This window comes from Argopecten irradians, chromosome 2 (genome assembly GCF_041381155.1).
Source record: "Argopecten irradians isolate NY chromosome 2, Ai_NY, whole genome shotgun sequence".
Lineage (NCBI taxonomy): Eukaryota > Metazoa > Mollusca > Bivalvia > Pectinida > Pectinidae > Argopecten > Argopecten irradians.
Window position 1 is genome coordinate 46902609 of NC_091135.1, and position 24780 is coordinate 46927388.

At 35.7% G+C, this 24780-nt stretch overlaps 3 protein-coding genes across 3 annotated transcripts; 2 read left to right on the forward strand and 1 right to left on the reverse strand.

The window, feature by feature from the left end:
* The first annotated feature begins 77 nt into the window (after positions 1-77).
* On the forward strand, positions 78-4149 carry LOC138315713 (exosome complex component RRP41-like). Its single transcript, XM_069256942.1, has 3 exons — positions 78-286; positions 3032-3238; positions 3615-4149. The coding sequence occupies exons 1-3, from the start codon at positions 116-118 to the stop codon at positions 3978-3980; spliced, it is 744 nt and encodes a 247-aa protein (XP_069113043.1). The 5' UTR covers positions 78-115; the 3' UTR covers positions 3981-4149.
* Positions 4150-5689: 1540 nt separating this feature from the next.
* Positions 5690-16500, reverse strand: LOC138315712 (CBY1-interacting BAR domain-containing protein 1-like). The gene is made up of 7 exons (XM_069256941.1): positions 16307-16500; positions 13705-13820; positions 13082-13206; positions 10848-11129; positions 10237-10350; positions 9169-9372; positions 5690-8576 (listed from the first exon to the last, which is right to left on the reverse strand). Exons 1-7 carry the CDS (start codon positions 16483-16485, stop codon positions 8412-8414), a joined length of 1185 nt encoding a protein of 394 aa, XP_069113042.1. The 5' UTR covers positions 16486-16500; the 3' UTR covers positions 5690-8411.
* Positions 16451-23268, forward strand: LOC138315711 (protein O-linked-mannose beta-1,4-N-acetylglucosaminyltransferase 2-like). Its single transcript, XM_069256940.1, has 2 exons — positions 16451-16811; positions 20231-23268. The coding sequence occupies exon 2, from the start codon at positions 20294-20296 to the stop codon at positions 22538-22540; it is 2247 nt and encodes a 748-aa protein (XP_069113041.1). The 5' UTR covers positions 16451-16811; positions 20231-20293; the 3' UTR covers positions 22541-23268.
* Positions 23269-24780: the final 1512 nt, after the last annotated feature.

Here is a 24780-nt window from a genome sequence, read left to right on the forward strand (position 1 = left end):
TTTCTTTTTTTAGTTCTTGACACTGGAGTTCATTTATTTTGTGGCACATACTTAAATACGAGTTCCGAATTAGAAAGCACCTCCTTGCTTCCGGTTTCATTTTCAAAGCGAAAGCATGGCCGGTTTGGAGTTACTATCCGACCAAGGATTCCGCATTGACGGACGAAGGCCACACGAATTAAGAAAGATCCAGTGTCGTCTTGGAGTTTTTAATCAAGCTGATGGCTCAGCATATATAGAACAGGGCAATACAAAAGTTTTAGCGGCTGTATATGGTCCTCATGAGGTAACGTTGTAACGTCATGTAACCCAGATTGGCACACATTTTTCTTATTTTTAAGCATCTATTTTTCTGATTGCAATATAATTCCAATTTTTGTATCAATCTTACAAATAGAGCCTATCATCTGTCTGTTGGTCTATGTTTGGAATTCTTTCTGCACGTGTTTCCATAAATAGCATCCTTGGATACAGGTCTGGAACGCACCATCCTCGATACTCCAGGGGTTCCGATCACTTACGATCTCTACACCCCTGGACTATCTCATAGTGAAATTGAAGGCAGCTCAGCTGAAAATATTTGACCAATCACAGACCAGCAAATATTTCCTTTGAAGACTACAGAGAGAGCGACGCCCAACTTCAAAGCCACATAGTCAACCACAGTGTACCGTTATACGGCTCTTTTGATGTACATCAAAGGACTAAATTACCTGTTCTGTTCTGTTGCCTCCAGTTTTACGATGAAATAGTCCAGGGGTGTAGAGATCGTAAGTGATCGGAACCCCTGGAGTATCGACGATGGGAACGCACCTGCTATCAACCAGGTGCGGGTACCCAGATTGGCACACCCAGGTAAAAACAGTGAGCATAGAAAAATATCGGGATATTTCAAATATGATTTGACTTATATTGAAACTACAATACAAAAATCAACAATTAATGCCATTGAACACTTTTCTCCATATATATTATTTGGATGATTTACGTGAAAATCAATGTAGTCATTACTCAGGTAAAATTTCATCTTTATGGTTATCACTTACCTTTCTTACATAATTTTTACGACAATATTTAAGCATATTTTGCCCTTTTAAGCTTTGTGTGTGTTTTACTGTTAAATAAACATATAAATGGCATAAGGGAAGTAACTCTTGGATGTATAAGTGCTATTCGAGCGCACCTTTGTTTCATTTCGCATGCGCACATTATCGCAGATGAAAAATCTCCATACTAGAAAATCAATATTTACTGAGGATAAAACAGCTCTGAACTATGAAACTACCAAGTAACTGACAACTAAATTGATTAAATTTGTGTTCTAGACATAGTTTATACCATTTCCACACTTTTTAGAACAGACTATTGAGCGAAAAGTGGAAAACTAGAGTCATCGCACGGGGCAATATTTGCCGTAATACTTGATTTTAGGTATTTTCTCAAGTTTATAGCTGAACAAAATCCCTCATAGCTATGGTCATGTGGAAATATCACCATTAAAGTATTTCATGATGATCAGGGAATAATTATAGCAACAGCTGAAAGAAAATTTCCAAAGTGAATTAAAACGGAAGCAATATTATCAAAAAGTGTGCCATTTTGGGTAGCGTGCCAATTTGGGTAACATGACGTTATGTCAATATCTAACTTACATATTCAACATCTAACTAACATTTATCCGCAAATTTCTAATATTAACACTGACGATAATATGAATTTCAGGCAAAGCCTCAGAAGAGCACAGCTACATGTAAAAATTGTAAATGTTGTAAGGATTATAGCCTCAGTCTGATATTAAAACTATTATTAAACCTGAAGTCCGATTATTTCTTTTTTAAATACAATTCTTCAACACTGTTGGTAGATGTTTTGTGTCTAGCAATATATACACGTCAGAAATAGTTTCTATCTTGTTTCTCTCAAACGTGTAAAACTTGGCAGCATGCGATGCCATGAAAAAAAAACGCGCAGGAATATGTAACGTCATCTTTGGCAACAAGATTCATGACAACACTGCTGACAGTGCCCTATGCTTGAGTCTAGCAATAAATACACGTCAGAATAGTTTCTATCTTGTTCTCTCAAAAGTGTAAAACTTGGCAGCATGCGATGCCATGAATAAAAAACGCGCAGGAATATGTAACGTCATCTTTGGCAACAAGATTCATGACAACACTGCTGACAGTGCCCTATGCTTGAGAACACACAGAGTATAACTTTTTGACCAGTGCATATATTGCCTCATTCTTGTCTTTTATACGTTTCACCTATATAATGAAAATTACATTCTTGTGCTGATAACGAAAATTAAAACATGGCAGCGTACTATATATTTTCTATGTCTATTGCGAGATCATCAGAAAATTTGGACTAACTTAGATCTATGCAGTGTCTTACTCAGCTAGTGTACTTTTATTGCCAAATGTACTACTTCTGACACGTTAAACTGTTACTTTCAATGTTACTGATTGTTAGGTGATTTTTAATCTGGATTCAGTTTACTGTGCAACGGATCTGGGTTAGTTTTCTGCCACCAATTTTTATTACATTTTGTGCCTGCCTGAGACTAAACCTCAGTTGTTACAATCATTGGTGGTACACTTAGCAGGGGATACCAGAACCTGGGTTGTATGGTGAGCCTGCGGGATAAAAACAACAGTAAATAAAAAAGGGAGGGAAGAGTGTTATGGTTCTGGATCAGTTTGATTGTCAGTGACCAGGTAGCTCAATACTTGTAGAGCACTTCAGCTAGTGTTCGAAGTGTACGGGACTGTATCCGGTTTGAATCCCAGTCTGGCGGTGCATTTGTCCACTCCTAGTCTCCTACTATAAATGGTGTAAAAGATCTTTCTTTTAATATACATTATGTAGCAAAACTAGACTTGGCCGAAATCAGGGGGTTATTGATTAAAAGGTAACTCTGTTTTTAATGCTGCCGACCCTTCTTTAACAGTGTGTGATAATGGTTAGATATGGTTTGTTAATATAAAATTGAAATTCTCTATTCATGAATCCGCTGTTTCCTTTGCAGATACGAGGAAGCAAGAGTAAAGCTCTACATGATAAAGTACTTGTCAACTGCCAGTTTAGCATGGCTACCTTCAGTACAGGAGAGCGCAAGCGAAGACCCCGTGGGGACAGGAAGTCACAGGAAATGACTATGCATCTTCAACAAACTTTTGATGCTGCAATCCAAACCACCCTTTATCCCAGATCCCAGATTGATATTTTTGTTGAGGTAAAATGTTGATTGTGTCACTCTCTTCAAAGATACTGTTTAAAAAATGTGTCTTCTTAAGTTCTTATAATATAATTTGAGGCATGAGTAAGTAATTTTCTGCATCATGTGAATTCATCAATTATTGTGTATAAATTTTAATTTCTCAAAAAAAAGAAAAAAATATATATAAACCAACTTAAAATACATTGTAGCGAATAATATTCAACTACAACAAGTACAATAGAATGTTTACATATAAACCATGAAATGAAATTGCCATGAGAAAATCGCTTGGAATGGCAAAAAAAGCGGTATTAAAAAAATAAGTTGCTATACAAGTTTACGGTATATTGCACTTTATATTCCATAATCCATATTATCTTGATTGTTGTAGGTGTTACAATCTGACGGTGGGAATTACTGTGCCAGTGTAAATGCCTCCACATTAGCCCTTATAGATGCTGGCATCGCTCTGAGAGACTATGTATGTGCATGTTCCTCAAGTTTTATAAATGACACTCCGATTACAGACATAAACTATCTTGAGGAATCTTCAGGAAGTCCAGAAATCATTGCTGCTACACTTCCCAAATCTGAACAGATTGTGTTTTTGTTAATGAATGGAAGACTGCATGAGGACAATTTGAGTCGAGTGACAGATATGGCCGTAAAAGGTTGTAAAGACATCCACGATATACTGGATCAAGTAGTCAGAGACCATGTCAGTGAAGTGTCTACTGTTCATGGCTGGGAAAACTGAGAATTGTGCTGTAGATGTGGATCTAGTGTTTGAATCTACACTGCCACTTTGATAGTTTCATCTTATGTGGCCTACATGGATTTTTTGAGAGGATAGAGATATGGAGTCATTGAAATTATCAGTTTAAAATAATTATTAAAATTCTTCAAATTCTTCAAATGGTTGATAATGTTCTGTCTCATATTTTTCTTTGCAGCTTCAATACTTAATTCTGCATTATCATAACTAAAGAACTTTCCATGGCGATTTAATTTCTTGACCTAGACTTCTATGGTTCTACTTTACATGAATTTGAACACTTTCTCATAAATTTGTTTTCACAATTTCCTATAGCTCATGAAATGTAATTTCATTTAAGCATTGATGTCACTATTTTTTAATTTTATCGGGGTATGAAAAAAAAATTGTTTGCAAACTGTGTGAATCCGCGTAGCGGATTCTCACAAAAGTTTGCAAACAATTTTTCTTTTCATAACCCGATAAAATTAAAAAATAGTGACATCAATACTTATAATTAATTTTATACTCTATTTGATAAAATGCAGTATGTTTAAATGTAACATTACAGTGGTTTTTCAAGGGACTCTTTTTTCCGAATCAATACGCAACGTCAATGTCTCTATTGTGACGTCACGATAACGTCGGGGTTTCGCGCCATTCTCGGATTTTTTTTTTCATAGTGGTATGCAAAAAAAATATTGGCCAATCAGAAAGCCAGATTTGGTATGAAAACAAAGAAAAATTAATTATATGAAAATACTAAAATACTAAGTAAAATACTAAATTTTATTAAAGATGCTCCACCGCCGACAGAGCATAAATGATATTTGTCATTTGAACAATAATTGCTGTTTAATCGTGTATATATATGCCTAATTAACACAAAAATAACATAAAATAATTTATTTCGCCTTTGGTGCATGCGCAATCATCACTTCATTCCATATAAGATATAGTACCACGGAATTTTTTCGGGATGCAATTAATTATTTTTCATATTTTTAACTTGAAGTAAAATTAGAAGCTCAAACTTTTCAATGGTGGTAATGGTGTAAAGTAGGTAACTTTTGTAACTATAGAAAATACTAAATCGTCTGCTCCTGTTTTTGATAGTGAAAAATTACCATTTGTTAGTGGTGGAGCATCTTTAAGCTTTGTTTTTAGCTAAATGACACATGGTGTTTTAAGGTCTTGTCGTGCTATACCTCTAAAATGTTGGACTATAATCTAAAAATGCAAATCTATGATATTTGTTACATATTGAAACAAAATACCATGTCATTTACAAAAAATTTGTTTAAAGTTATATGTGCCGTAATTTCCATACTCACGAATCATGAAGAGTCTTTAATATGTTATTCACCACCAAAAGTTACAAACTCTTGATATAAACTTTGTAGAATAAATTGTATAAGGACAATTTGAGTGATGCATTTATTAGAACACCTTGATTCTCAAAATATTTCTGTTCTGCTGTGAGAGTGCTGATCATTAAGTTGTGAGTCTGACATTTTGAGATTTGGCATTTTGATGATCTGGTGATGGTAGGTTAGAAATGTCCAAATGACACCAGTCTTAGTGTAGGTAGCCTAACAAAATAGGGAATAGTAGGGTCGAACTCTTTCAATACCAGACTCACAACTTTGCCTTTGGCCATCCACACAAGTTACTGTACAATCAATTTGAAGATAAACAACATAAAACTTTGATTAAAGGTCAATAATGTATTCATGTTTTTAAAAATATTAAATCATGCATGTAACATATAGTAATGAATATAACTCGTAATTAACAGTGAATCATTCAGTCGTATCGTGAATCATACAGAAATAAACTAGCTAGCATCCAAGTACACACATGAGGCAACAGTAAATATACACTGTAAACAGATACAACACGGGGTAGAACTACTAATAGAATAATTAATTTTGAATACATCCCAAATATACTTGTTTGAAAATATATCAGTCTTTATCAAATAACAGATTCAGTAATAAGAAAAAAAAATAATTCTGAAGTCTGTTGGTCTAAAAATGTTCCCTCTTCAAAACATTTTCTTCTCAATATCTGGAAGTTCCCAAGGACATCTTGTAATTGCTATGGAAACAACAATTTTATCTTACATAGGGGGCTTACACACCCTATACAAAAACATTTGTGCATAGTAAAATCATCATAAAATTTAATGCACATCAATGAGCCATGTTTAAACAGATTCTAGTAAAGGAATGAAACTTCACCTATTTCAATATTACAAAACATATGGCAGACACTTTGAAAAGATGTGCCACTTTCCCTTCCCATTTTATGCCTAGTCTTTATCAAACATTCTCCATATTTATCATTGCTAAAAATATTTCAAAACTGCATCTTATAGAGCCAGACATAAAATGATACAACACCTTGACAGTAATACAAATACTTGTAATATAATTTTGTGCCATGTAGTGCCTGTGTTCAAAAAGGTAACTTTACAGTAACAAGAAGTCAATGATGATGCCTTTCTATTCCCTGGGAGTGAACAAACTACTAAATTTTCCAGCTGTTTGTAAAGTTGAAGGAGGTTTCCTATGCAGAGTCTTGCACAAGCAGCAATGAGCAACACCTTAATGGCAAGTTTCAGCAATAATTATCATTGATTTCTGTGCAGTAAACTACTGCCATGGACTCGGTTGCCCTGGTCAAATAAATACTGTATAGTTATTTAAATTTTGCAACCAGAAAATTTCCCGATTTCTTCTTTGATACATATTTGGGGGTAGAAATATTCGTGCATTGTCAATTTCTTATATTTAAATAAGCCATACACAGAATCTGTCTTGTTAAAGCTGAAATGCAAGTTAAAAAATATACATCTGTCAGCTTTAAGGTTTCCATTTTATTCACGCCAGTAATTCCAGATATAAAAGTCTGTCGAAAATACCATTACTGCACATATAGCTTTAACCTCTCACGAAAAAAAGCAAGTACTCCAACATACAAAAATTTGATATAAATTGTAATTATCATTAATTGATAATGAAGTCAAATGCGCAATGAACAAACTCATTGCCTCCATATGAATATAAATTAAACACATGTTTTTTTTACAAATGAAACAAAAGTATGAAGAGACAAAGGACAGTTATAATTAGTAGAAAAACTTGTTTGACTATCACATCCAGTGTGTAGTATGAAAATCTAGTACCTATATACACAGTTATCCATCACCCTTTTTAATCCCTACAGCACCGTACAGGAATGACTAACAAGACCGATGTATCTTAATTGACAGGAATACATGCTCATGACATTTAATTTCACACCTATATCTATAAATATTCACCTTCAATAAATAACATATTACATTAATAACATGAGAGTTCACTGGTCACCCAATTTTTTATCGGACACTTAATCAACACAGCGTAATGTTTCAAAAGTGTTTAGTCATGCTATACCTCTAACATTGTAGGAGTATAAACATATCAATATTTTATTAGAGTAATATATAAACCACAGATGTTGTCATATTATATCATATATTTGTATGAACAGGTAATAACATTGATACAAAACACTTTTAAATTAATATCTGGCACAAAAATCAAATTTAAGGTACATAAGTTAAAAGCCTCATATTGAGGTAATGCTGGTAACAGCATCTCTACGCCATCAATTTATTTCAAGTTTAATAAACCAAAATTTTTAGGTTTGACAGAAGAATTTTGATTTCTGTAATATATCATTTTTGTAGAGATTAATTATGATCAAGCTATCCTATGGCCAGTACCAAACAATTGTCCATGTGAACCTTGAACTAGCCATCTAGATGTTGAGGGCAGGAGGTAGAATGAAGGACATAAGAACCAATAGGCCATACATAGTGGCCCCTAAAGACAGTCTAATAGGAGATAAGACAGCGTGATTGGTTTTTGTAAGGGTAAAGGGGTCAGTATCGCGCTAATATAATTGACTATACATACATTTACAAGCTTCCATTATTATCAGAAAAAAACTTTCATAGAATATAACTTTCAATGTTAATTAGATATGGCACTACAAGGAACTAGTCTTCAGAAAACTGTGTACAAGTGAAATTCTGAAGTCAAGTTTGACTATAAGTGAAGTGAAGGAGACAAAGAAAACTTTATATCAGATCACACCATTTCTAAATTATACAATATCTTATCATATATTCAAATACATAAACTCCCAAAATGCCCCCATGCTATTTCAATGAGATTGTTTCTGAAGAAATAAAACAAGCTTGCAATTTTTTACTGGCTTTCATCATGTTGGCTTCTTTATGAATAAGTATAAAACTTAACTCCACAGAGTCAGGTATACACAGTGTTTCTAGTAACAGGCCGGGTTTACTCCCCTGTAGCCATGGACGGATGGTGCATATCACAGATCTGTAGACTATAGTCATTATAATATCCTGTGGTCCTACCGCGGTAAAACACGGCGTGGCTGTGGCTGCTGTTTTTGTTGAGATCTTGCTGTCGATAATTCTGATTCTGTAACATCGTCTTCATCATCTGTTTCCTCCTCTTCATCGTCGTCATCTTCATCGTCGTCGTCATCATCATCATCATCATCAAGATCCATTACCTATTTGTAACAGACAACATCATTATTTAAAGGTCGAAATATTTATTATGAAGAAGGTCTATGTAAGTTATTTCACAAAAACAATAATTATCTCTAAATCACTGCAACATAACAAGTCTGAATAAATCATCTATTACATGGGCAATTAGCCTTGTCCTGTGTTAATAAATTACTTAAGGTTATTTGGCTTATCCTAGTAAGCCATTGTCTTTTTAAACTCCATGATAATCAAATATACAATGGAAGGATTTACAATTTTAGCACTGCAGTACAAGCTTTTATAAAGTCTCTTGTGCTGTCTACCACATAAAAATTTACAACCAAGTCAAATAGAACAAACAGAGTGCTCAGGAATCTTACTGCTTTAGTTACCAGCCTAATGTTATTCGCATTATGTCTCCTCCATGATTAAATAATATGTTACACTTGTTTAAAACATACTTCTGTCACTATTATTATTCCACCATGCTTCAGAATAGATATATACAGGTATAATTGTGACAGTTTTTTTATAAACTAGTCCTGTGTTAATGTTAGAACTATAATGATGGAAATGATCCTTTATGAATGTGATTATCAATATCCTACTTACTGGTATTCGTGTTCTTGACTGTGTTCCTGTGGGTGGTTTGGTGGGAGTGGATTGAGTACTTGTAGGGGCTGATTGTTGTCTGTTCATTTTGACAGGCGTTGTCTGCTTAGAGTTAGTGTTGGAGTTGAGAGAGGAATAGGACGAAGATCTGACCATATTCATCCTGGCTGCAGAATTTGGAGGGGTGAGCTTTGAACGGAATTCCTGTAATCAAAATAAATTATTATACAATAAAATACAGGAAGTCAATTTTCAGGCTTTGATTTATAAAAAAATATATATTTAGTCATTTGATATACATGTCATTATTTCCAATTTTCATATATATATACTAATCTTTAAAGGCCCACTACCTTTCCGAAACGGCCTTTAATTTTTAAAATGGGAATGTAAAACAAGATCGATAATATTGTAAAGTCTTAAAAATTATTAACTTACCGTTCATACTACATTTATCATCACCTTCTGAACAATTTGATTAAAATAAATAAAATGTTTATTTTCATAACGCGGGTCGTATTATGTTTCCCGCCGTCGTCCTAAATACCGCACGGTAGTTGATTATCATTGCGCCAGACGGCAAAACAGCGAATTGACTCTCCACTGTTTTCATATATTACGCAAGAAATCTTGCATATGTTTGGTGTCATAACCTTATTTTAGGTCATCGGTATGCATTTTCTGATGTTATTAATGTTTTTTAATAAAAACCTTAATATTTTGCTCCAGAAAGGTAATGGGCCTTTAAGACATATACATGTCATTATTTCAACTTTTCATACTAATCTTTAAGTAAAATGTTTTGGTATTACCCAGATTTTCTGCTATTGCTCTCTATCATAATTAATACTTCTAGTATTTTATATGGAAAAAAATTCAGTAAGTGTAGCAAGGTCCCTATATCATTCACCTTAATTTGGTGAATTTGGGGCTGATTAAAGGACCCTTCCCCTAGAGTAATGTATTTTTCCAATTTTCATGTGAACGCATATTTCAAGTTTTCCCCTGAAATTATTGATTATGAAAATCACTGTACATAAAAGCTCCTGGTAAAGAAAAAAAACTCACTTCCATGTCCTCCTCGACATCAACAGATGATATATTCTGGTAGCACTGAGTGTACATCTCCAGGGCTTTAGCATGGAACATCATCTCAATGTTCACAAAGTCACTTAACATTTTCTGGAATATTATGGAATTTCTGGTATTAAAACACATATTCAAATAGTTCAAAATATGATCTAGAAACTTTTAATGTAAATAATTCATACATCTAAGGTAGTATTTTTAATATGAATTTCAGCTTAAGTGAAAATCAAATAAAGAATGAAAATAATTATTGATAAAACAAACTTTTCAGACATTTTTAAAACTGTATACTGTATGGTAACTGTGTTAACATGGTAATATAATACAAACTGTATAGAGTAAAATACAATGGCAGGTTCCTTATGAATGAAAATTTTAACGAAAAAAATATATAACTCGGACATCGCCAAAAGGCCTTTATGCCTTCACAGGCGTCTTCAGGCTTAAAGATGCCTGTAACGGCAGAAAGGCCTTGCGGCGAAATCTGAATTTTATTATTTTTTCATACAAATTTTATATATAAACACACATGTTTTATGATAGCAATTTTATCCATCTCTCTGTCATTATGATACAGATTTGACCCACACCTTTATATCTTTAAGTTTTTCCAATTCAAACTTGTCAACTTGTTGATGAAGGTTCTTTGATGTTCGAGATGCCTCAACACTGGCTTTCTGTAGCTCGGTCTCCGCCTGTGAGATCTGCGATCGGTCTCCTGGGTTCTTTTGTCTGAGCATGTCCAGCTTTTTCTTCTGTTTTGATTCTCTTTCCTGGGCTGTAAATGCTGATTTCAGGTCATTTTTCGCTTGTTTGCACTTAATTCCATAGTTACTCAAGGGCTGTACAACTTTGGCATCAAGTCTTGTTACCTGAAAAAAATTGTTAAAATAATTCAGTGTGTTTGTATGCTTTACACAACAAGAGATCCCAGAGGGATCTTGGCGCCCACCAAAGATTGATCTATGTCTGACAAATGAAAGAGGGATCTTTTCTCTGCTTTTCAAACTTACACTTCTTTTTTCTGCTTTTCAAACTTTAAACTATCAAAATCCAAGATGGTGGTCACAAAATGCAATAGGCACAACTAGGGTCCTAGGGGAACCTACATATGAAATTTGAGAACAATCCCTTCAATACTTTCTGAGAAATAGCGGTAACAAACTTTAACTATCAAAATCCAAGATGACTGCTGGTCGGCCATCTTGTTGACCGATCAGTCCCAAAATGTAATATGCAGAACTAGGGTCATAAAGGAACCTACATATGAAATTTGAGAACAATCCCTTCAATACTTTCTGAGAAATAGCGGTAACAAACTTTATCTATCAAAATCCAAGATGGCCACTGGTCAACCATCTTGTTGACCGATCAGTCCAAAAATGCAATATGCACAACTGGGGTCCTAGGGGAACCTACATATGAAATTTGAGAAAGATCCCTTCAGTACTTTCTGAGAAATAGCGGTAACAAACTTTAACTATCAAATTCCAAGATGGCTACCTGGCGGCCATCTTGTTGACCGATCAGTCCCAAAATGCAATATGCACAACTGGGGTCCTAGGGGAACCTACATATGAAATTTGAGAAAGATCCCTTCAGTGCTTTCTGAGAAATAGCAGTAACAAACTTTAACTATCAAAATCCAAGATGGCTACCTGGCGGCCATCTTGTTGACCGATCAGTCCCAAAATGCAATATGCACTACTAGGGTCCTAGGGGAACCTACATATGAAATTTGAGAACAATCCCTTCAGTACTTTCTGAGAAATAGCGGTAACAAACTTTAACTATCAAAATCCAAGATGGCGGCTGGTCGGCCATCTTGTTGACCGATCAGTCCCAAAATGCAATATGCACAACTAGGGTCCTAGGGGAACCTACATATGAAATTTGAGAAAGATCCCTTCAGTACTTTCTGAGAAATAGCGGTAACAAACTTTAACTATCAAAATCCAAGATGGCTGCCTGGCGGCCATCTTGTTGACCGATCAGTCCCAAAATACAATATGCACAACTAGGGTCCTAGGGGAACCTACATATGAAATTTGAGAAAGATCCCTTCAGTGCTTTCTGAGAAATAGCGGTAACAAACTTTAACTATCAAAATCCAAGATGGCTACCTGGCGGCCATCTTGTTGACCGATCAGTCCGAAAATGCAATATGCACTACTAGGGTCCTAGGGGAACCTACATATGAAATTTGAGAACATTCCCTTTAGTACTTTTTGAGAATTAGCCGTAACAAACTTTAACTATCAAAATCCAAGATGGCTGCCTGTCGGCCATCTTGTTGACCGATTAGTCCCAAAATACAATATGCACAACTAGGGTCCTAGGGGAACTTACATATGAAATTTGAGAAAGATCCCTTCAGTACTTTTAGAGAAATAGCGGTAACAAGAATTGTTAACGGACGGACGGACGGACGGACGGAAGGACGGACGGAAGGACGGACGGACGGACGGACGGACGGACGGACGGACGGACGGACGGACGGAAGGACGGACGGACGACGGACCACGGACGAAAGGCGATTTGAATAGCCCACCATCTGATGATGGTGGGCTAAAAAGTAAAACTTGACGGTGATAAACCAAAGCAATATAACATGTATTCAAATAAGACTACAGATCTAGAACGGTTTGTTTTTACTTATAACCTACTCAAATTGTACTGCAGATTTTCGATGCACTAGAAGATGATATATATGATAATAATCTTGTTTGGGATATTCTATTGTTGAATTCTTTGTTTGAATTTTTCTAAACTTAAGTTCAAAAGAATGACTGAAGAATATAAAAACATTGTCACATTCAATTACCTCTGCTTGTCTATAATCTTGTATAGCTGAAAGGTTTGATGCAAATTCTGTAAGACATCTTAGCATGGATGGGTTGTGAGAGTCGGCCTCAGAGTAGGTGGTTATGTCTTTAGCCAACTGGTCTCCTGAAAAGCAAATGATAAAAAATGTTCATACCATTATACCCCAGCTGGTAGATTATCTCTTATGTAGAACATATGTTATGTTACTACTTAGATTGCTTTATACATGTTACACAATATATCTTCATGTTGTGGGGTTATTAGGCTGTTTACAACTACCTAATGTCTTTTTAACACTATGGGAAATGTTCCAATGAGCCTAAGTTTCATGCTACCAGACCATTTTAACGTGGCATTTTATGCTTTTCTCATTTAATTTATCTGACCTACTCCATCTGAAATGGGAACAGGTGACGCGATAGACTAGCCATAGGTTATATCAACTCCCCCTATTATATGCCAAGGGCATGAAAATGGAAAAAAAGGAAAATGTAAAGTATTTATGAATAATTACACAGCTACAAGTGTGTTGGCTATGATTCAGTCTAACTGATAGCCTAGTGCTAACTAGACCAGACAGAGATTCATGTTAGAACATAGAGTATCTCTGTCACAACTTACCTTTGTCTCTTAGTCGTGCTGTTTTCCTCGTTATAGAAGACATTGTATCACATAGCTGTCCAAAATGTTTTTCCACAAGGGATACACGATCTTGTATGAACTTTGACTGAGTTTCACTGAAAACAAAACATGATAAACACACACATCAATAATCTGAATTCTTATATAACAGGTAATTTTTACTTCATTTATAACACACAATTATTTTATAATTGGAATTAGTAGCATTTTAAGAAGAGATATTTTCCCTCAGTTACATATAAAGATTTCTGTTGTTGTTTGATTTAATGGTAACAGCTTTTATATTTACATTATTATTACTTTTTATTTACTCAAGTTATCGCATTCACAAGGAAATGTTAACGGATGTCGCAAGACAGACGGCACACGACGGACGACAACAGACAAAAGACTATATATATACCTGTTTTAAAAAGTACCAATATTATACTCTTATCTGTATTTTGAAAAAAAGAACAAATGATTTTCTAAGAAAATCCACATGTAAAAAGTGATTAAATAAAGGAGACAAGTAGCTGACCGTATATGTAAGAATATGATCTTCAGAAGTCTTGCAGTACATATATGTTCTGTTTAATAATGAAATAAACATTGTTTGCACAACAACCTGAGTCTTTTGCTAAATAATTACAATGATATTTAAAAGCAAATTAAATCTATATGTAATATGTTAGATAACCAGTGTATTTCTTCAAAAGTATCAGTATTGTCAAAATACCACTACCAGTAACAATAACTGTATCATATTGTTTTGTTCTTAATGGTTTCCAACCCTACAGTACTTCATGATGAAGTTTAAGTCATGCACTGTTAAAATATGAATATTTAGTACATCACATGATAATTATTAGGAATGCGATTGGATTATAGCCATGGTCCCTGTCCTTCTTGACTATGGGAAACTATACCTGACTACGGGAACTATACCACGGCCGATTCCACCATTTTTCAAACGGCGCCCATGGCAGCTAGATTGGGAATTTCGTGTTTTTAGGAGAAATTTTTCGACCTCACCACATTTTTTCTTTTAAATGAAAATCTAATTAAGTAATTCTATATAATGATATTTATCAATATAATGTTTTGTGTGTCAAGCTACAAAAAAAATTTTAACCTCTCCTCACTTTTTGTACGGGAATCTGACGAAAATGGGCAAATTTTTATAGGGTTCATTTTCACTAGTCACAGTTTCCTAATCACTCAGATGTTTGAATTATTCGTGCATTGTCAGGGATCAATCTAGCTCTGATTTATTACCGTTTATGGGTAAATTCCCCTCAAGGAATGAATTCCCCTCTGGCCTAAAATTCCCCCTGAAGATTTGAAAAATTCCCATTTGAAGCTAAAAATGACCGGTTTTGTAACACTATTTCCCCTGTGACTTATTTTTTAGACTTTTGTCGGCAAATTTCTTCATATTTATCATACAGCTACTGCATATTTTATGATAAACTAAAAATTTTCATTATTGAGCTTAAAATATTGCTTTACTAAATCTAAAAATAAAATAAGTTGTTTTACAGTACTTTTTCGTCAAAATGAATATAATTTTGGACCAAAATAAGAAGATTCAAATTCCCCTATATTTCGCCAAACTTTTCCCCTATTTTGAAAAAGGGTAGGTTCCCCCAAAACCTAGATTGATCCCCGATTGTCTTTTCAAACGCGCAAGCATCTTACATACCTTTACAACAACATAAATATCAAGTTTTCCCACCACTGCGTGCAGACAGAGTGGTACATAGAGATAAAGAAATAGAGGGATGCATGATTTTCAGATTTTGTTTCAAGAAGCTTAATGACTGGGTTACTTTAAATGTAATTGAATTGATATGTTTGTCCCATTTTAAATTGGATTGGACTATGATAGGTAAGTATTTTGCGGAATGTGTGATTTCAAGGGTGTGACTGTGGATATGATAAATTGATAATAGGAGCTGAATTTGTTTTTGATCAATAGAAAAGGAAAACTAAAAGCAATATTGTTCTGAAAAAATAAAAATCTATTTATATATCTTCTTCTTTGGTTTATCACCATCCATCAATAGTGACGATTTTAGGTGAGTGATCGGCTCAGTGGCGTGGGGGAAGGGGTTATTTACAGTGCATTTTTTTTTTTTATCAATGCAGTACATCTTGTTTTATATCATTCATAATGTAAAGTATTTACAAAATCAATCTCCAATAATCAATTATTAATATTAACATTGCTGTAAATAGCAAACTAAAATAAAACACTTTACATGACGTTGGTTCATCAATCAGTCAGTAACGTTAGCATTATTGTGACTGAAAGAATAAAAGCTATGGAAGGGGGTACACGTTTGACGTTATGTAATCATTAATAAAAAACCTATTGATAAACAGAAATTTTCAGTAGATAAAATGCACCAATGACTCAAAAAAACTTAAATGACCAAAATCTGTATGGTGATTGAAAAAGTGTGTAGCCGCGTAAACTGTCAAAGCGGACAAGTCAAGTCACGAATGCATCATGGATCAGTGAGATGAATATGAAAATCTCAACCAGTCTCATTACACCTTTGACTTAATTCAAACAAAATACTCAATTTATATTTACCTAGCCCTCATCTCGGCACCGGTACGACTCATTATAATTAAAACTTGTAATAATAGCTGTTTCCACACATAACCACTTCGAATTCCTAGCTGAGAATATCTACCTTCTAATTTGAAGAGTTCCGATAACGCCCTGACATCCGGTTCTTGATGGAAGTAGTAAGTAGGCGTAATCATCATTGTTTGTTATTTTTAAAGAATCACAGAACAGACCTTTTAATTATTTCCATTAAATTGACATATTGACAACAACCATCGAAAGATGATGTCACTGTTTTCTGCAGTACAAATGTATCTAACGTTATAGTTTTACTTTCACTTTGATGGACATGCGCAATCTTGTGTTCGGGACAGAGACACACGCACCGGTTTAGATGAAGATGTTTGTAAACAACGGCTAGATAAGATTGAAAACAAGTCTTCGCAAGAAATGTCACGATGTTGTCCAATCATCTTTATAACTTTCACAAAGAATGTCAACACTTGTGACAATTAAGTAAATACAGGTAAATAAAAGATTAATGGAAACAGCTGCAACCCTAAACTTTCATGATGCTTTTAACAAATATTGCTCCTGACTACATATGTAACCTTATTAAAAAACAAGAAAACACTTATAATTTCTGATCTGAAAACAAAGCAAACCTACCCAGAGTTAACACCACCAGGTATGGTAAGAAATCATTCAGGTACGTCCCGCATATGGAACAGCCTCCCAAATGACCTGCGTAAGGTTGAAAACTATGCAGAGTTTTGGAGGCTGCTCCGTAAGTGGGACGGCCTGGACTGTAAGTGTAAACTTTGTTCTTAATGTCTCCCTGCATCCTGTGGTGTAACACATGTCTTTATGTCTTTATTTTATTTTTATTTTGGTTTGCTTTGTTGCTTGTGTTGCCACCCCTTTTAATATAAATTTGTGAACAATTCTGTGATAGCTTATGTAGTGCCTGTACTTATAATTACTGACGACTGTGATGCTTTAGTTTAATTTCTGTTATATATACAATATACTTTGTTTTGTCGAAATACAAGCTCGACCGAGCTTATGTTACCATGTTTTATATATTAGACACTAAATAAAGTTTCTTGTATCTTGTATCTTGTTTAGGTTAGTGTGCAGACACAGGCGTTTTGCAATATAGACATTTTTAGCTCACCTGGCCCGAAGGGCCGGTGAGCTTATGTCATGGCGCGGCGTCCGTCGTCCGTCCGTCGTCCGTCCGTCAACATTTCCTTTAAATCGCTACTAGTCATAGAGTTCTGCATGGATTGTAACCAAATTTGGCCACAAACATCCTTGGGGGAAGGGGAACAGAACTTGTATAAAGTTTGGCTCTGACCCCCCCGGGGGCAGGAGGAGCGGGGCCCAATAGGGGAAATAGAGGTAAATCCTATAAATCGCTACTTGTCCTAGAGTTCTGCATGGATTGTAACCAAATTTGGCCACAAACATCCTTGGGGGAAGGGGAACAGAACTTGTATAAAGTTTGGCTCTGACCCCCCGGGGGCAGGAGGGGCGGGGCCCAATAGGGGAAATAGAGGTAAATCCTATAAATCGCTACTTGTCCTAGAGTTCTGCATGGATTGTAACCAAATTTGGCCACAAACATCCTTGGGGGAAGGGGAACAGAACTTGTATAAAGTTTGGCTCTGACCCCCTGGGGGCAGGAGGGGCGGGGGCCCAATAGGGGAAATAGAGGTAAATCCTATAAATCGCTACTTGTCCTAGAGTTCTGCATGGATTGTAACCAAATTTGGCCACAAACATCCTTGGGGGAAGGGGAACAGAACTTGTATGAAGTTAGGCTCTGACCCCCCGGGGGCAGGAGGGGCGGGGCCCAATAGGGGAAATAGAGGTAAATCCTATAAATCGCTACTTGTCCTAGAGTTCTGCATGGATTGTAACCAAATTTGGCCACAAACATCCTTGGGGGAAGGGGAACAGAACTTGTATAAAGTTTGGCTCTGACCCCCTGGGGGCAGGAGGGGCGGGGCCCAATAGGGGAAATAGAGGTAAATCCTATAAATCGCTACTTGTCCTAGAGTTCTGCATGGATTGTGACCAAATTTGGCCACAAACATACTTGGGGGAAGGGAAAGAGAACTTCTATAAATGTTGGCTCTGACCCCCCGGGGGCAGGAGGGGCGGGGCCCAATAGGGGTAATAGAGGTAAATCCTTTAAATCGCTACTAGTCGTAAAGTTCCGCATGGATTGTGACTAAATTTGGCCACAAACATCCATGGGGGAAGGGGAACAGAACTTCTATAAATGTTGGCTCTGACCCCCCGGGGGCAAGATGGGTAGGGCCCAGTAGGTGAATTAGAGGAAAAGAAACAATGAACCTGTATTTAGAACATTACTTGGCATTACAAACCAGGTGAGCGATACAGGCCCTCTGGGCCTCTTGTTCTCTCTATATGTAGTACTGGATCAAGGTCTATAACTCGGCCGGCCATTTTACACTACCCAATTTCAGAAAAAGTATGATTATTAACAAACCTTATAAGATGTGACAATGGGAATACTCTCAATCGACAGCAAGATATTGAGATAATTGTGGTTTAGAGCCCTGACGTGTTTATCAGTGGACACCACAGTGTCCGACCAGATGGAATCTGGCTGTTTTCCGATGTTTCTTGATACCTAGTGTCATATATATATATATATTGTATCATATACCAAATTAAAGATAAATTATCTGGCTGTCGATTGAGAGAATTCCCATAGTCACATCTTATACGGTTTGTTAATAATCATGCTTTTTCTGAAATTATGTAGTGCTATATATATGGCCAGCCGAGTTATAGACCTTGACCCAGTATTACATATAGACAGAAGAAAGCAAAGGCACATAATGTATTACAGGAGTACTTAAAGATTTAAAAAAGAAATATACATTTTTTCATAGATATGAAAAAAAACCCATTAAATACTTCTACAATTGTCAAATAATGATAATTAATTAATTATTCTTTTACATTAAAGGCCCACTACCTTTCCGGAGCAAAATATAAAGATTTCTTAAAAACATTAATTACCTCAGAAAATATATACCGATGGCCTAAGATGAGGTTACAACACCAAACATATGCAAGATTTCCTGCGTAATATATGATAACAATGGAGAGTCATTTCGCTGTTTTACCGTCTGCCGCAGTGATAGTCAACTACTGCGCGGTATTTAGGACGACGGGGGAAAACATAAGACGACCCGCGTTATGAAAATTAACATTTTATTTATTTTAATTAAATTGTTTAGGAGGTGATAATAAGTGTAGTATTAACGTTAAGTTAATAACTTTTGCCACTCGACAAAATTATTAATATCGTTTTACATTCCCATTTCAAAAATCAAAAACCGGTTCGGAAAGGTAGTGGGCCTTTAAAGACCTGCACATAAACATTGTACATTATGAACATGTAATATATAATATTTTGTTATATATACTGATAGTATACATAGTACATAGTGGTCTTTAGCTCAGCTGGTAGAGCAGCAGACCAAGAAGTCAGGTCGCAAGTTGCTGGCTGGCAGCACACTACTCTGGTCCCATTTCTTTTGTGCCATAGACCATTTTATGTTCAAGCTGTAGGATATTCAGAGGCGTCTGGAAATAGAACCTAAATTGATTTAAGAGTGTAGGGCTAGGAGTAATTTCCCTTTAGTTCAGTAGTTAGAGCAGCGTACCAGAATGTATTGGGTCATATGTTAGAGCTGGATTGCACTACTTTAATCCTGTTTCAGACTGATTATTTTTGTTTTTCAGTCATGGAAGAAATTTAAATGCTTTTACAATTTAAAGGAAAAAACTTTTTGAACCAGAAATTGTGTTAGAATTGTTTTTTTTTATGTTGATATATCTAACATTACATCAGCTCTTTAACACAATGAAGTTTAGGTATTTGTGTTTCTTTTATTTCAGATCTGACTTTGTGGCATGAAGTGAATTGGATTTAGATTTGTAGTGATCTGAAAATTGAAGACGATGAATCTGCATTACATCACCCACGCTGTCATGCTGTCACTACTAGCAGTGGTCGTGAAGAAATATTTCAATCTGAGGTTACATGTTGAGGACCTACAAATGGAGTGCTACCCCCATCCCATCCTCTCCCAACCCCCACAAAACCTGCCCCATCACCCCCATAAAGGGGGCAGAATGGGGGATATTGATAAGGATATCAACTACATTGCAACAAGTCAGTCCAGCTACAAGGAATCTGTAAGTAACCAGGATATTGATAATTTAGGGGCAACAAAGTATGAAGGCAAAGGAGCATTTTCACAACAAAATAAAGTTTCTGGAACAGACTTTAGCAGCAAGTCGGGCAAGTATTTTGAAACTGACTTTATTCAGAGTAGTCAGGCAAGTTATAGTAATGAAGCAGGAAATGAAGCAGAAAGTGGAAGGTATTTTGAGGAATATGAACAAACTAAAGCTACACATGCAGACTACTCAAGTGCCATTCTAACTTCAAGTAGTAAATCAGTACATTTACAAGGTAAAGTTGGTGCAAGTAAGCTTACCTCGGAGGCAGACATTGATGGAGGTACACATGTTACGGTAACCAGCAATGCACCATCAGAAACTAAGAAATCACAAGAGGGCAATTTACCATCGATTGAAACCTCAGTTTGGTGCCATGGTTATCCTGAAATGAACAAGATTTGTCGTTTCAGGAACCTGTGTTACAGTCCTGTAAATGAAGCTTTCTTGTTTTACCATGGTGACAAAAGTGTTTTAGATAGATCACAGCTTAGCAATAATAGCAGGTCATGGTTACGTCTCTCAACTGTACTTAACTATACTGACCATACAGCTAATCTGATGGATATAAAGTCTTCAGCATTTAACCATTCTAAAGTCAGGTGGATCAAAGGTCAAAGTTTAATCTTCAGCAGATTTAAACCTGACAACATCATGCATGTGTTCCATGATGACATTTTCCCTCTACATTTCACCTTGAACTTCATCACTGGACAAAATTCCCTGGATAAGTATGATGTCCAGTTAGTGTTTGTGGAAGGATGGGATCGTGGAAATTTCGCTGATCTGTATTCAGTTTTCACCTCTAAATCTCCTATGTATATGGCAGATCAAAATCAAGAACAGATCTTATGTTTTGAGGATAGTCATGTTGGGTTGTCAATGGCAACTGTATGGTACCAGTATGGTTACACTGAGCCTCAAGCACCAGTGAAAGATACAACAGCATCAGGACTTCTCTTACACAACACAGTTAATTACATTGTAAGTCAATTCAATATACAGAAACCTCCTACCATGATGCTGACATCAGCAGATTATTGTGTTCTTTTCTCAAGGAAAGACAACCGTAGAATCATCAATCAAATGGAATTGATGCTAACAATTTCTGCTGAAATAAATATGAAAGTGTTTATGCTCAGTTTGGAAACCCATAGTTTTAAAGACATCATGCAATATGTGCAATTTTCCCGTGGCCTCATTGGAATGCATGGATCGTTGATGTCCCTAGCAGCCTTTTTAAGACCTGGGTCATTTGTTATTGAATTATTTCCATATGCAGTCAATCCAAGGAAGTACTCCCCTTTTAGGACCGTAGCAGAGCTCCCAGGGATGAATCTAGTCTACATAGCATGGCAGAACTTGGACAAAACCAAGTCTGTTGGGCATCCCAACTGGCCAGAAGACCTTGGTGGTATTGGACACCTACCGTCACAAAGACAGACCGCTATAATGGGTGAGACAGAGGTGCCAGACCATTTTTGTTGTAACGATCCCTCTTGGTTGTACCACATATACCAGGACACAGAGGTAGACATTCCCGCTATCACCAGACTCATTACAGAGGCTATAGGCAAACCACTTGCAAGTAGCCACTTAGGTATGTTCCCAGCCAAGGTCCCAAACATCCGATGTGACAAGTCAGACACTGATGTCAAGAACAACAATGTAAAAAAGCTCGGAAATGTAGGAAAGGAATCTGTGGTGTTTAGAATAGAGTGGGATTATCCCAAGAACTTAGACAGTTTAGATTATAAAAGTTTACACTATGAGGTGAGAGTGGTACAAGATGGTGTGGACGATATACTGTATGTTGTTACTAGTACTTCTCTGTTAGTGTCAGTGTTAGGGGCAGGGCCCCCGGTGCAGGTCTGGGTAAAGGCTGTTATAGACAGAACTACTGGGGGACAGCACAGTCACACCAAGTGTTCAACACCACAAAATGTAATGAAGAATTTTGAATGAAGGTTGGGGGTATAGTGTAATAGTCAGTATTAGTAGTGCGGGAGATGAAAAGTCATTGTTGGAACTCACTTTCTATTATTTACATGTACCGTATTCGCCGTAATTAGCACCTCTCCTCCAGCAAGTGCCCTGGTCCCCTTTTCTGAAGAAGGAATTGAGGTTGTATGAATGCCCACATTCCATTGATTTAACAATGTTTCATAATATGTGATGGCTCTAACATTAGCATTGTATCATTTATCACATGAAATTGCAAGTCATTTGCATATGAATCACATCACATTAATGTTTCTCAAAGGTTAAAAGGCATAGGCATGTTTACTGTAACAGATTAATGTGTCATAAGTTCAGAGAGTTAAAATATGGCTTTTATTGTCCACAACTTTCGTTCACTAATAAGCGCCTCCCACCCCCATGTTACAATTTTTCAAGTGCCCTAGATGGAAATTACAGTGAATATGGTATAAAGACAAAAACAGTATAGAATAAATACTGAGGAATCCAATTATAAAGTGAAATGCTTGATTTCTGACACAACATGTTATGTTTGATGTCGTACGATAGTGTAAACTAACTTTTTTGGGGGGCGACTTAATTTAGTGTTTTTATGCCCAACGACATTTTCATAGCAATTTAACTTCGAGATTTACAGCTTAAACACTTAATTGAATTCTAATCATCAGCATATTTATTGTACTTATAGTTTAGTATTATACACGAATATAATTCACACACAAAAATGGGTTCGTAAAGTTTGATACGTGAAAGTTCAATATTTTACATTCAGTGCAAAATTTGATAATTTGGTTTATTGTAATGTTGACCAATTGTTTTCATTTTCCTTGCTTGAACACAAAGGTATCCACCCTATGAGCCCTATCAACTCTATCAAATTAATGTCTTTGACATAGGATACTGTAAATTGATGTAAAAAGATCTTGAAGAAGAATATCACAATGTCATTTACACCATTTACTAATTTATGCATTATTAATATTCTTTGTCATTTAAGGATATGCAAAGTTTAGGAGGTAGTGGAAAACTGAAAAACCCAGAAAGAACAATCAATTGTCAGTATGTAGCACCATGTGGGTTTCTAGTAAAGGTCTTGATCTAGAAATGAAGATTATGTTAGTCACTATACTACTGGTTTACCATGCTAACCTCTCTTTGTGCCATTCAGTATTACCTTAAGTTTACTTCCCCTACACCTCAATCACCCTGCCTGTACCATATTCAAGCATGGAAAACCTGTAAATCAAGGATACATCTTGATCAGCAAAATGTTTATTACAACTCTTGGCTGATGTGCATATGTGTCTATTAAATTTATATGATGTAACCCTTGCTCGTGTTGTGTCAGTTTCACTGCCACATAATGGCATAAAGCATAGCTTGATTGAGGTTTGTGTGTAAACTTGGTATTTAAGCTAACACAGTATCAACATTTTTATTGGTGTGATTATATTGTGATATTATTGTGATGATGCTTTGAATTGTAACTTAGACTCACAAGACTAATCAATCAGGGTATGTAACTACACATGTCTTAATTATAATTAAGCTTTGAAATGCAAATCCTTGACCTCAGGATCATTTACACTCTTTTGAAGAAAACTTTTGTTATTGTTGGTATACAGATACAAATGCATTTCTATTTAGCACCCAGTTAGTACTACATTGTACATTTATTCATGTTGTGAAGATTTTTAAGGTTGCAAACACCCTATTATACTGGCGATAAGTCTCCTTAAGTAAAAAGGGGAGGGCCTTATTGCCAAAGGGGGACCGACTGCGTAATGCCAATACTATTCGGTAAAATGTTTTTGATTGTTTAAATTTAGTATGTACCCTTTAGAACTACAAATTTTTGTGTGAAATAGATCAATATACATGTTACTAGAATATAACATGATGATCGAGTAATTAATTCTCCATATCTGAAAAGAAACTATCAAACCAGTCTGGATTCTGGCATTGTTGTATAATATCTTGGCCAAGAATGCAACTTTTTTATATTACAAATAATTAGCAATCAGGCAATGCCTCTACCACCTCAATATTTGGTATGATTTTAACCTAGCTATTACATAACGAGGATGAAGTTTGCATTGTAATTATATCATAATATGGTGGCTGTGAAAGGTTTTGAAAAATTAGGATTATAGCATGTTAACACACACATAGTGGCAATGAAATATTTTTGCATAGGAACAATACTTTTGCATGTGAATACAATA

Bases quoted from the DNA above. Each gene is read 5' to 3' on its own strand.
- LOC138315712 (XM_069256941.1), bottom strand. From the start codon at position 16,485: ATGATGATTACGCCTACTTACTACTTCCATCAAGAACCGGATGTCAGG. The intron at 13,207-13,704 runs GTAAGTTGTGAC...TTTGCTTTTCAG, and splicing joins AGCACGACTAAGAGACAAAG to GAGACCAGTTGGCTAAAGAC. The intron at 8,577-9,168 runs GTAAGTAGGATA...TGTTACAAATAG, and splicing joins AGTCAAGAACACGAATACCA to GTAATGGATCTTGATGATGA.
- LOC138315711 (XM_069256940.1), top strand. From the start codon at position 20,294: ATGAATCTGCATTACATCACCCACGCTGTCATGCTGTCACTACTAGCA.
- LOC138315713 (XM_069256942.1), top strand. From the start codon at position 116: ATGGCCGGTTTGGAGTTACTATCCGACCAAGGATTCCGCATTGACGGA. The intron at 287-3,031 runs GTAACGTTGTAA...TTTCCTTTGCAG, and splicing joins CTGTATATGGTCCTCATGAG to ATACGAGGAAGCAAGAGTAA. The intron at 3,239-3,614 runs GTAAAATGTTGA...TGATTGTTGTAG, and splicing joins AGATTGATATTTTTGTTGAG to GTGTTACAATCTGACGGTGG.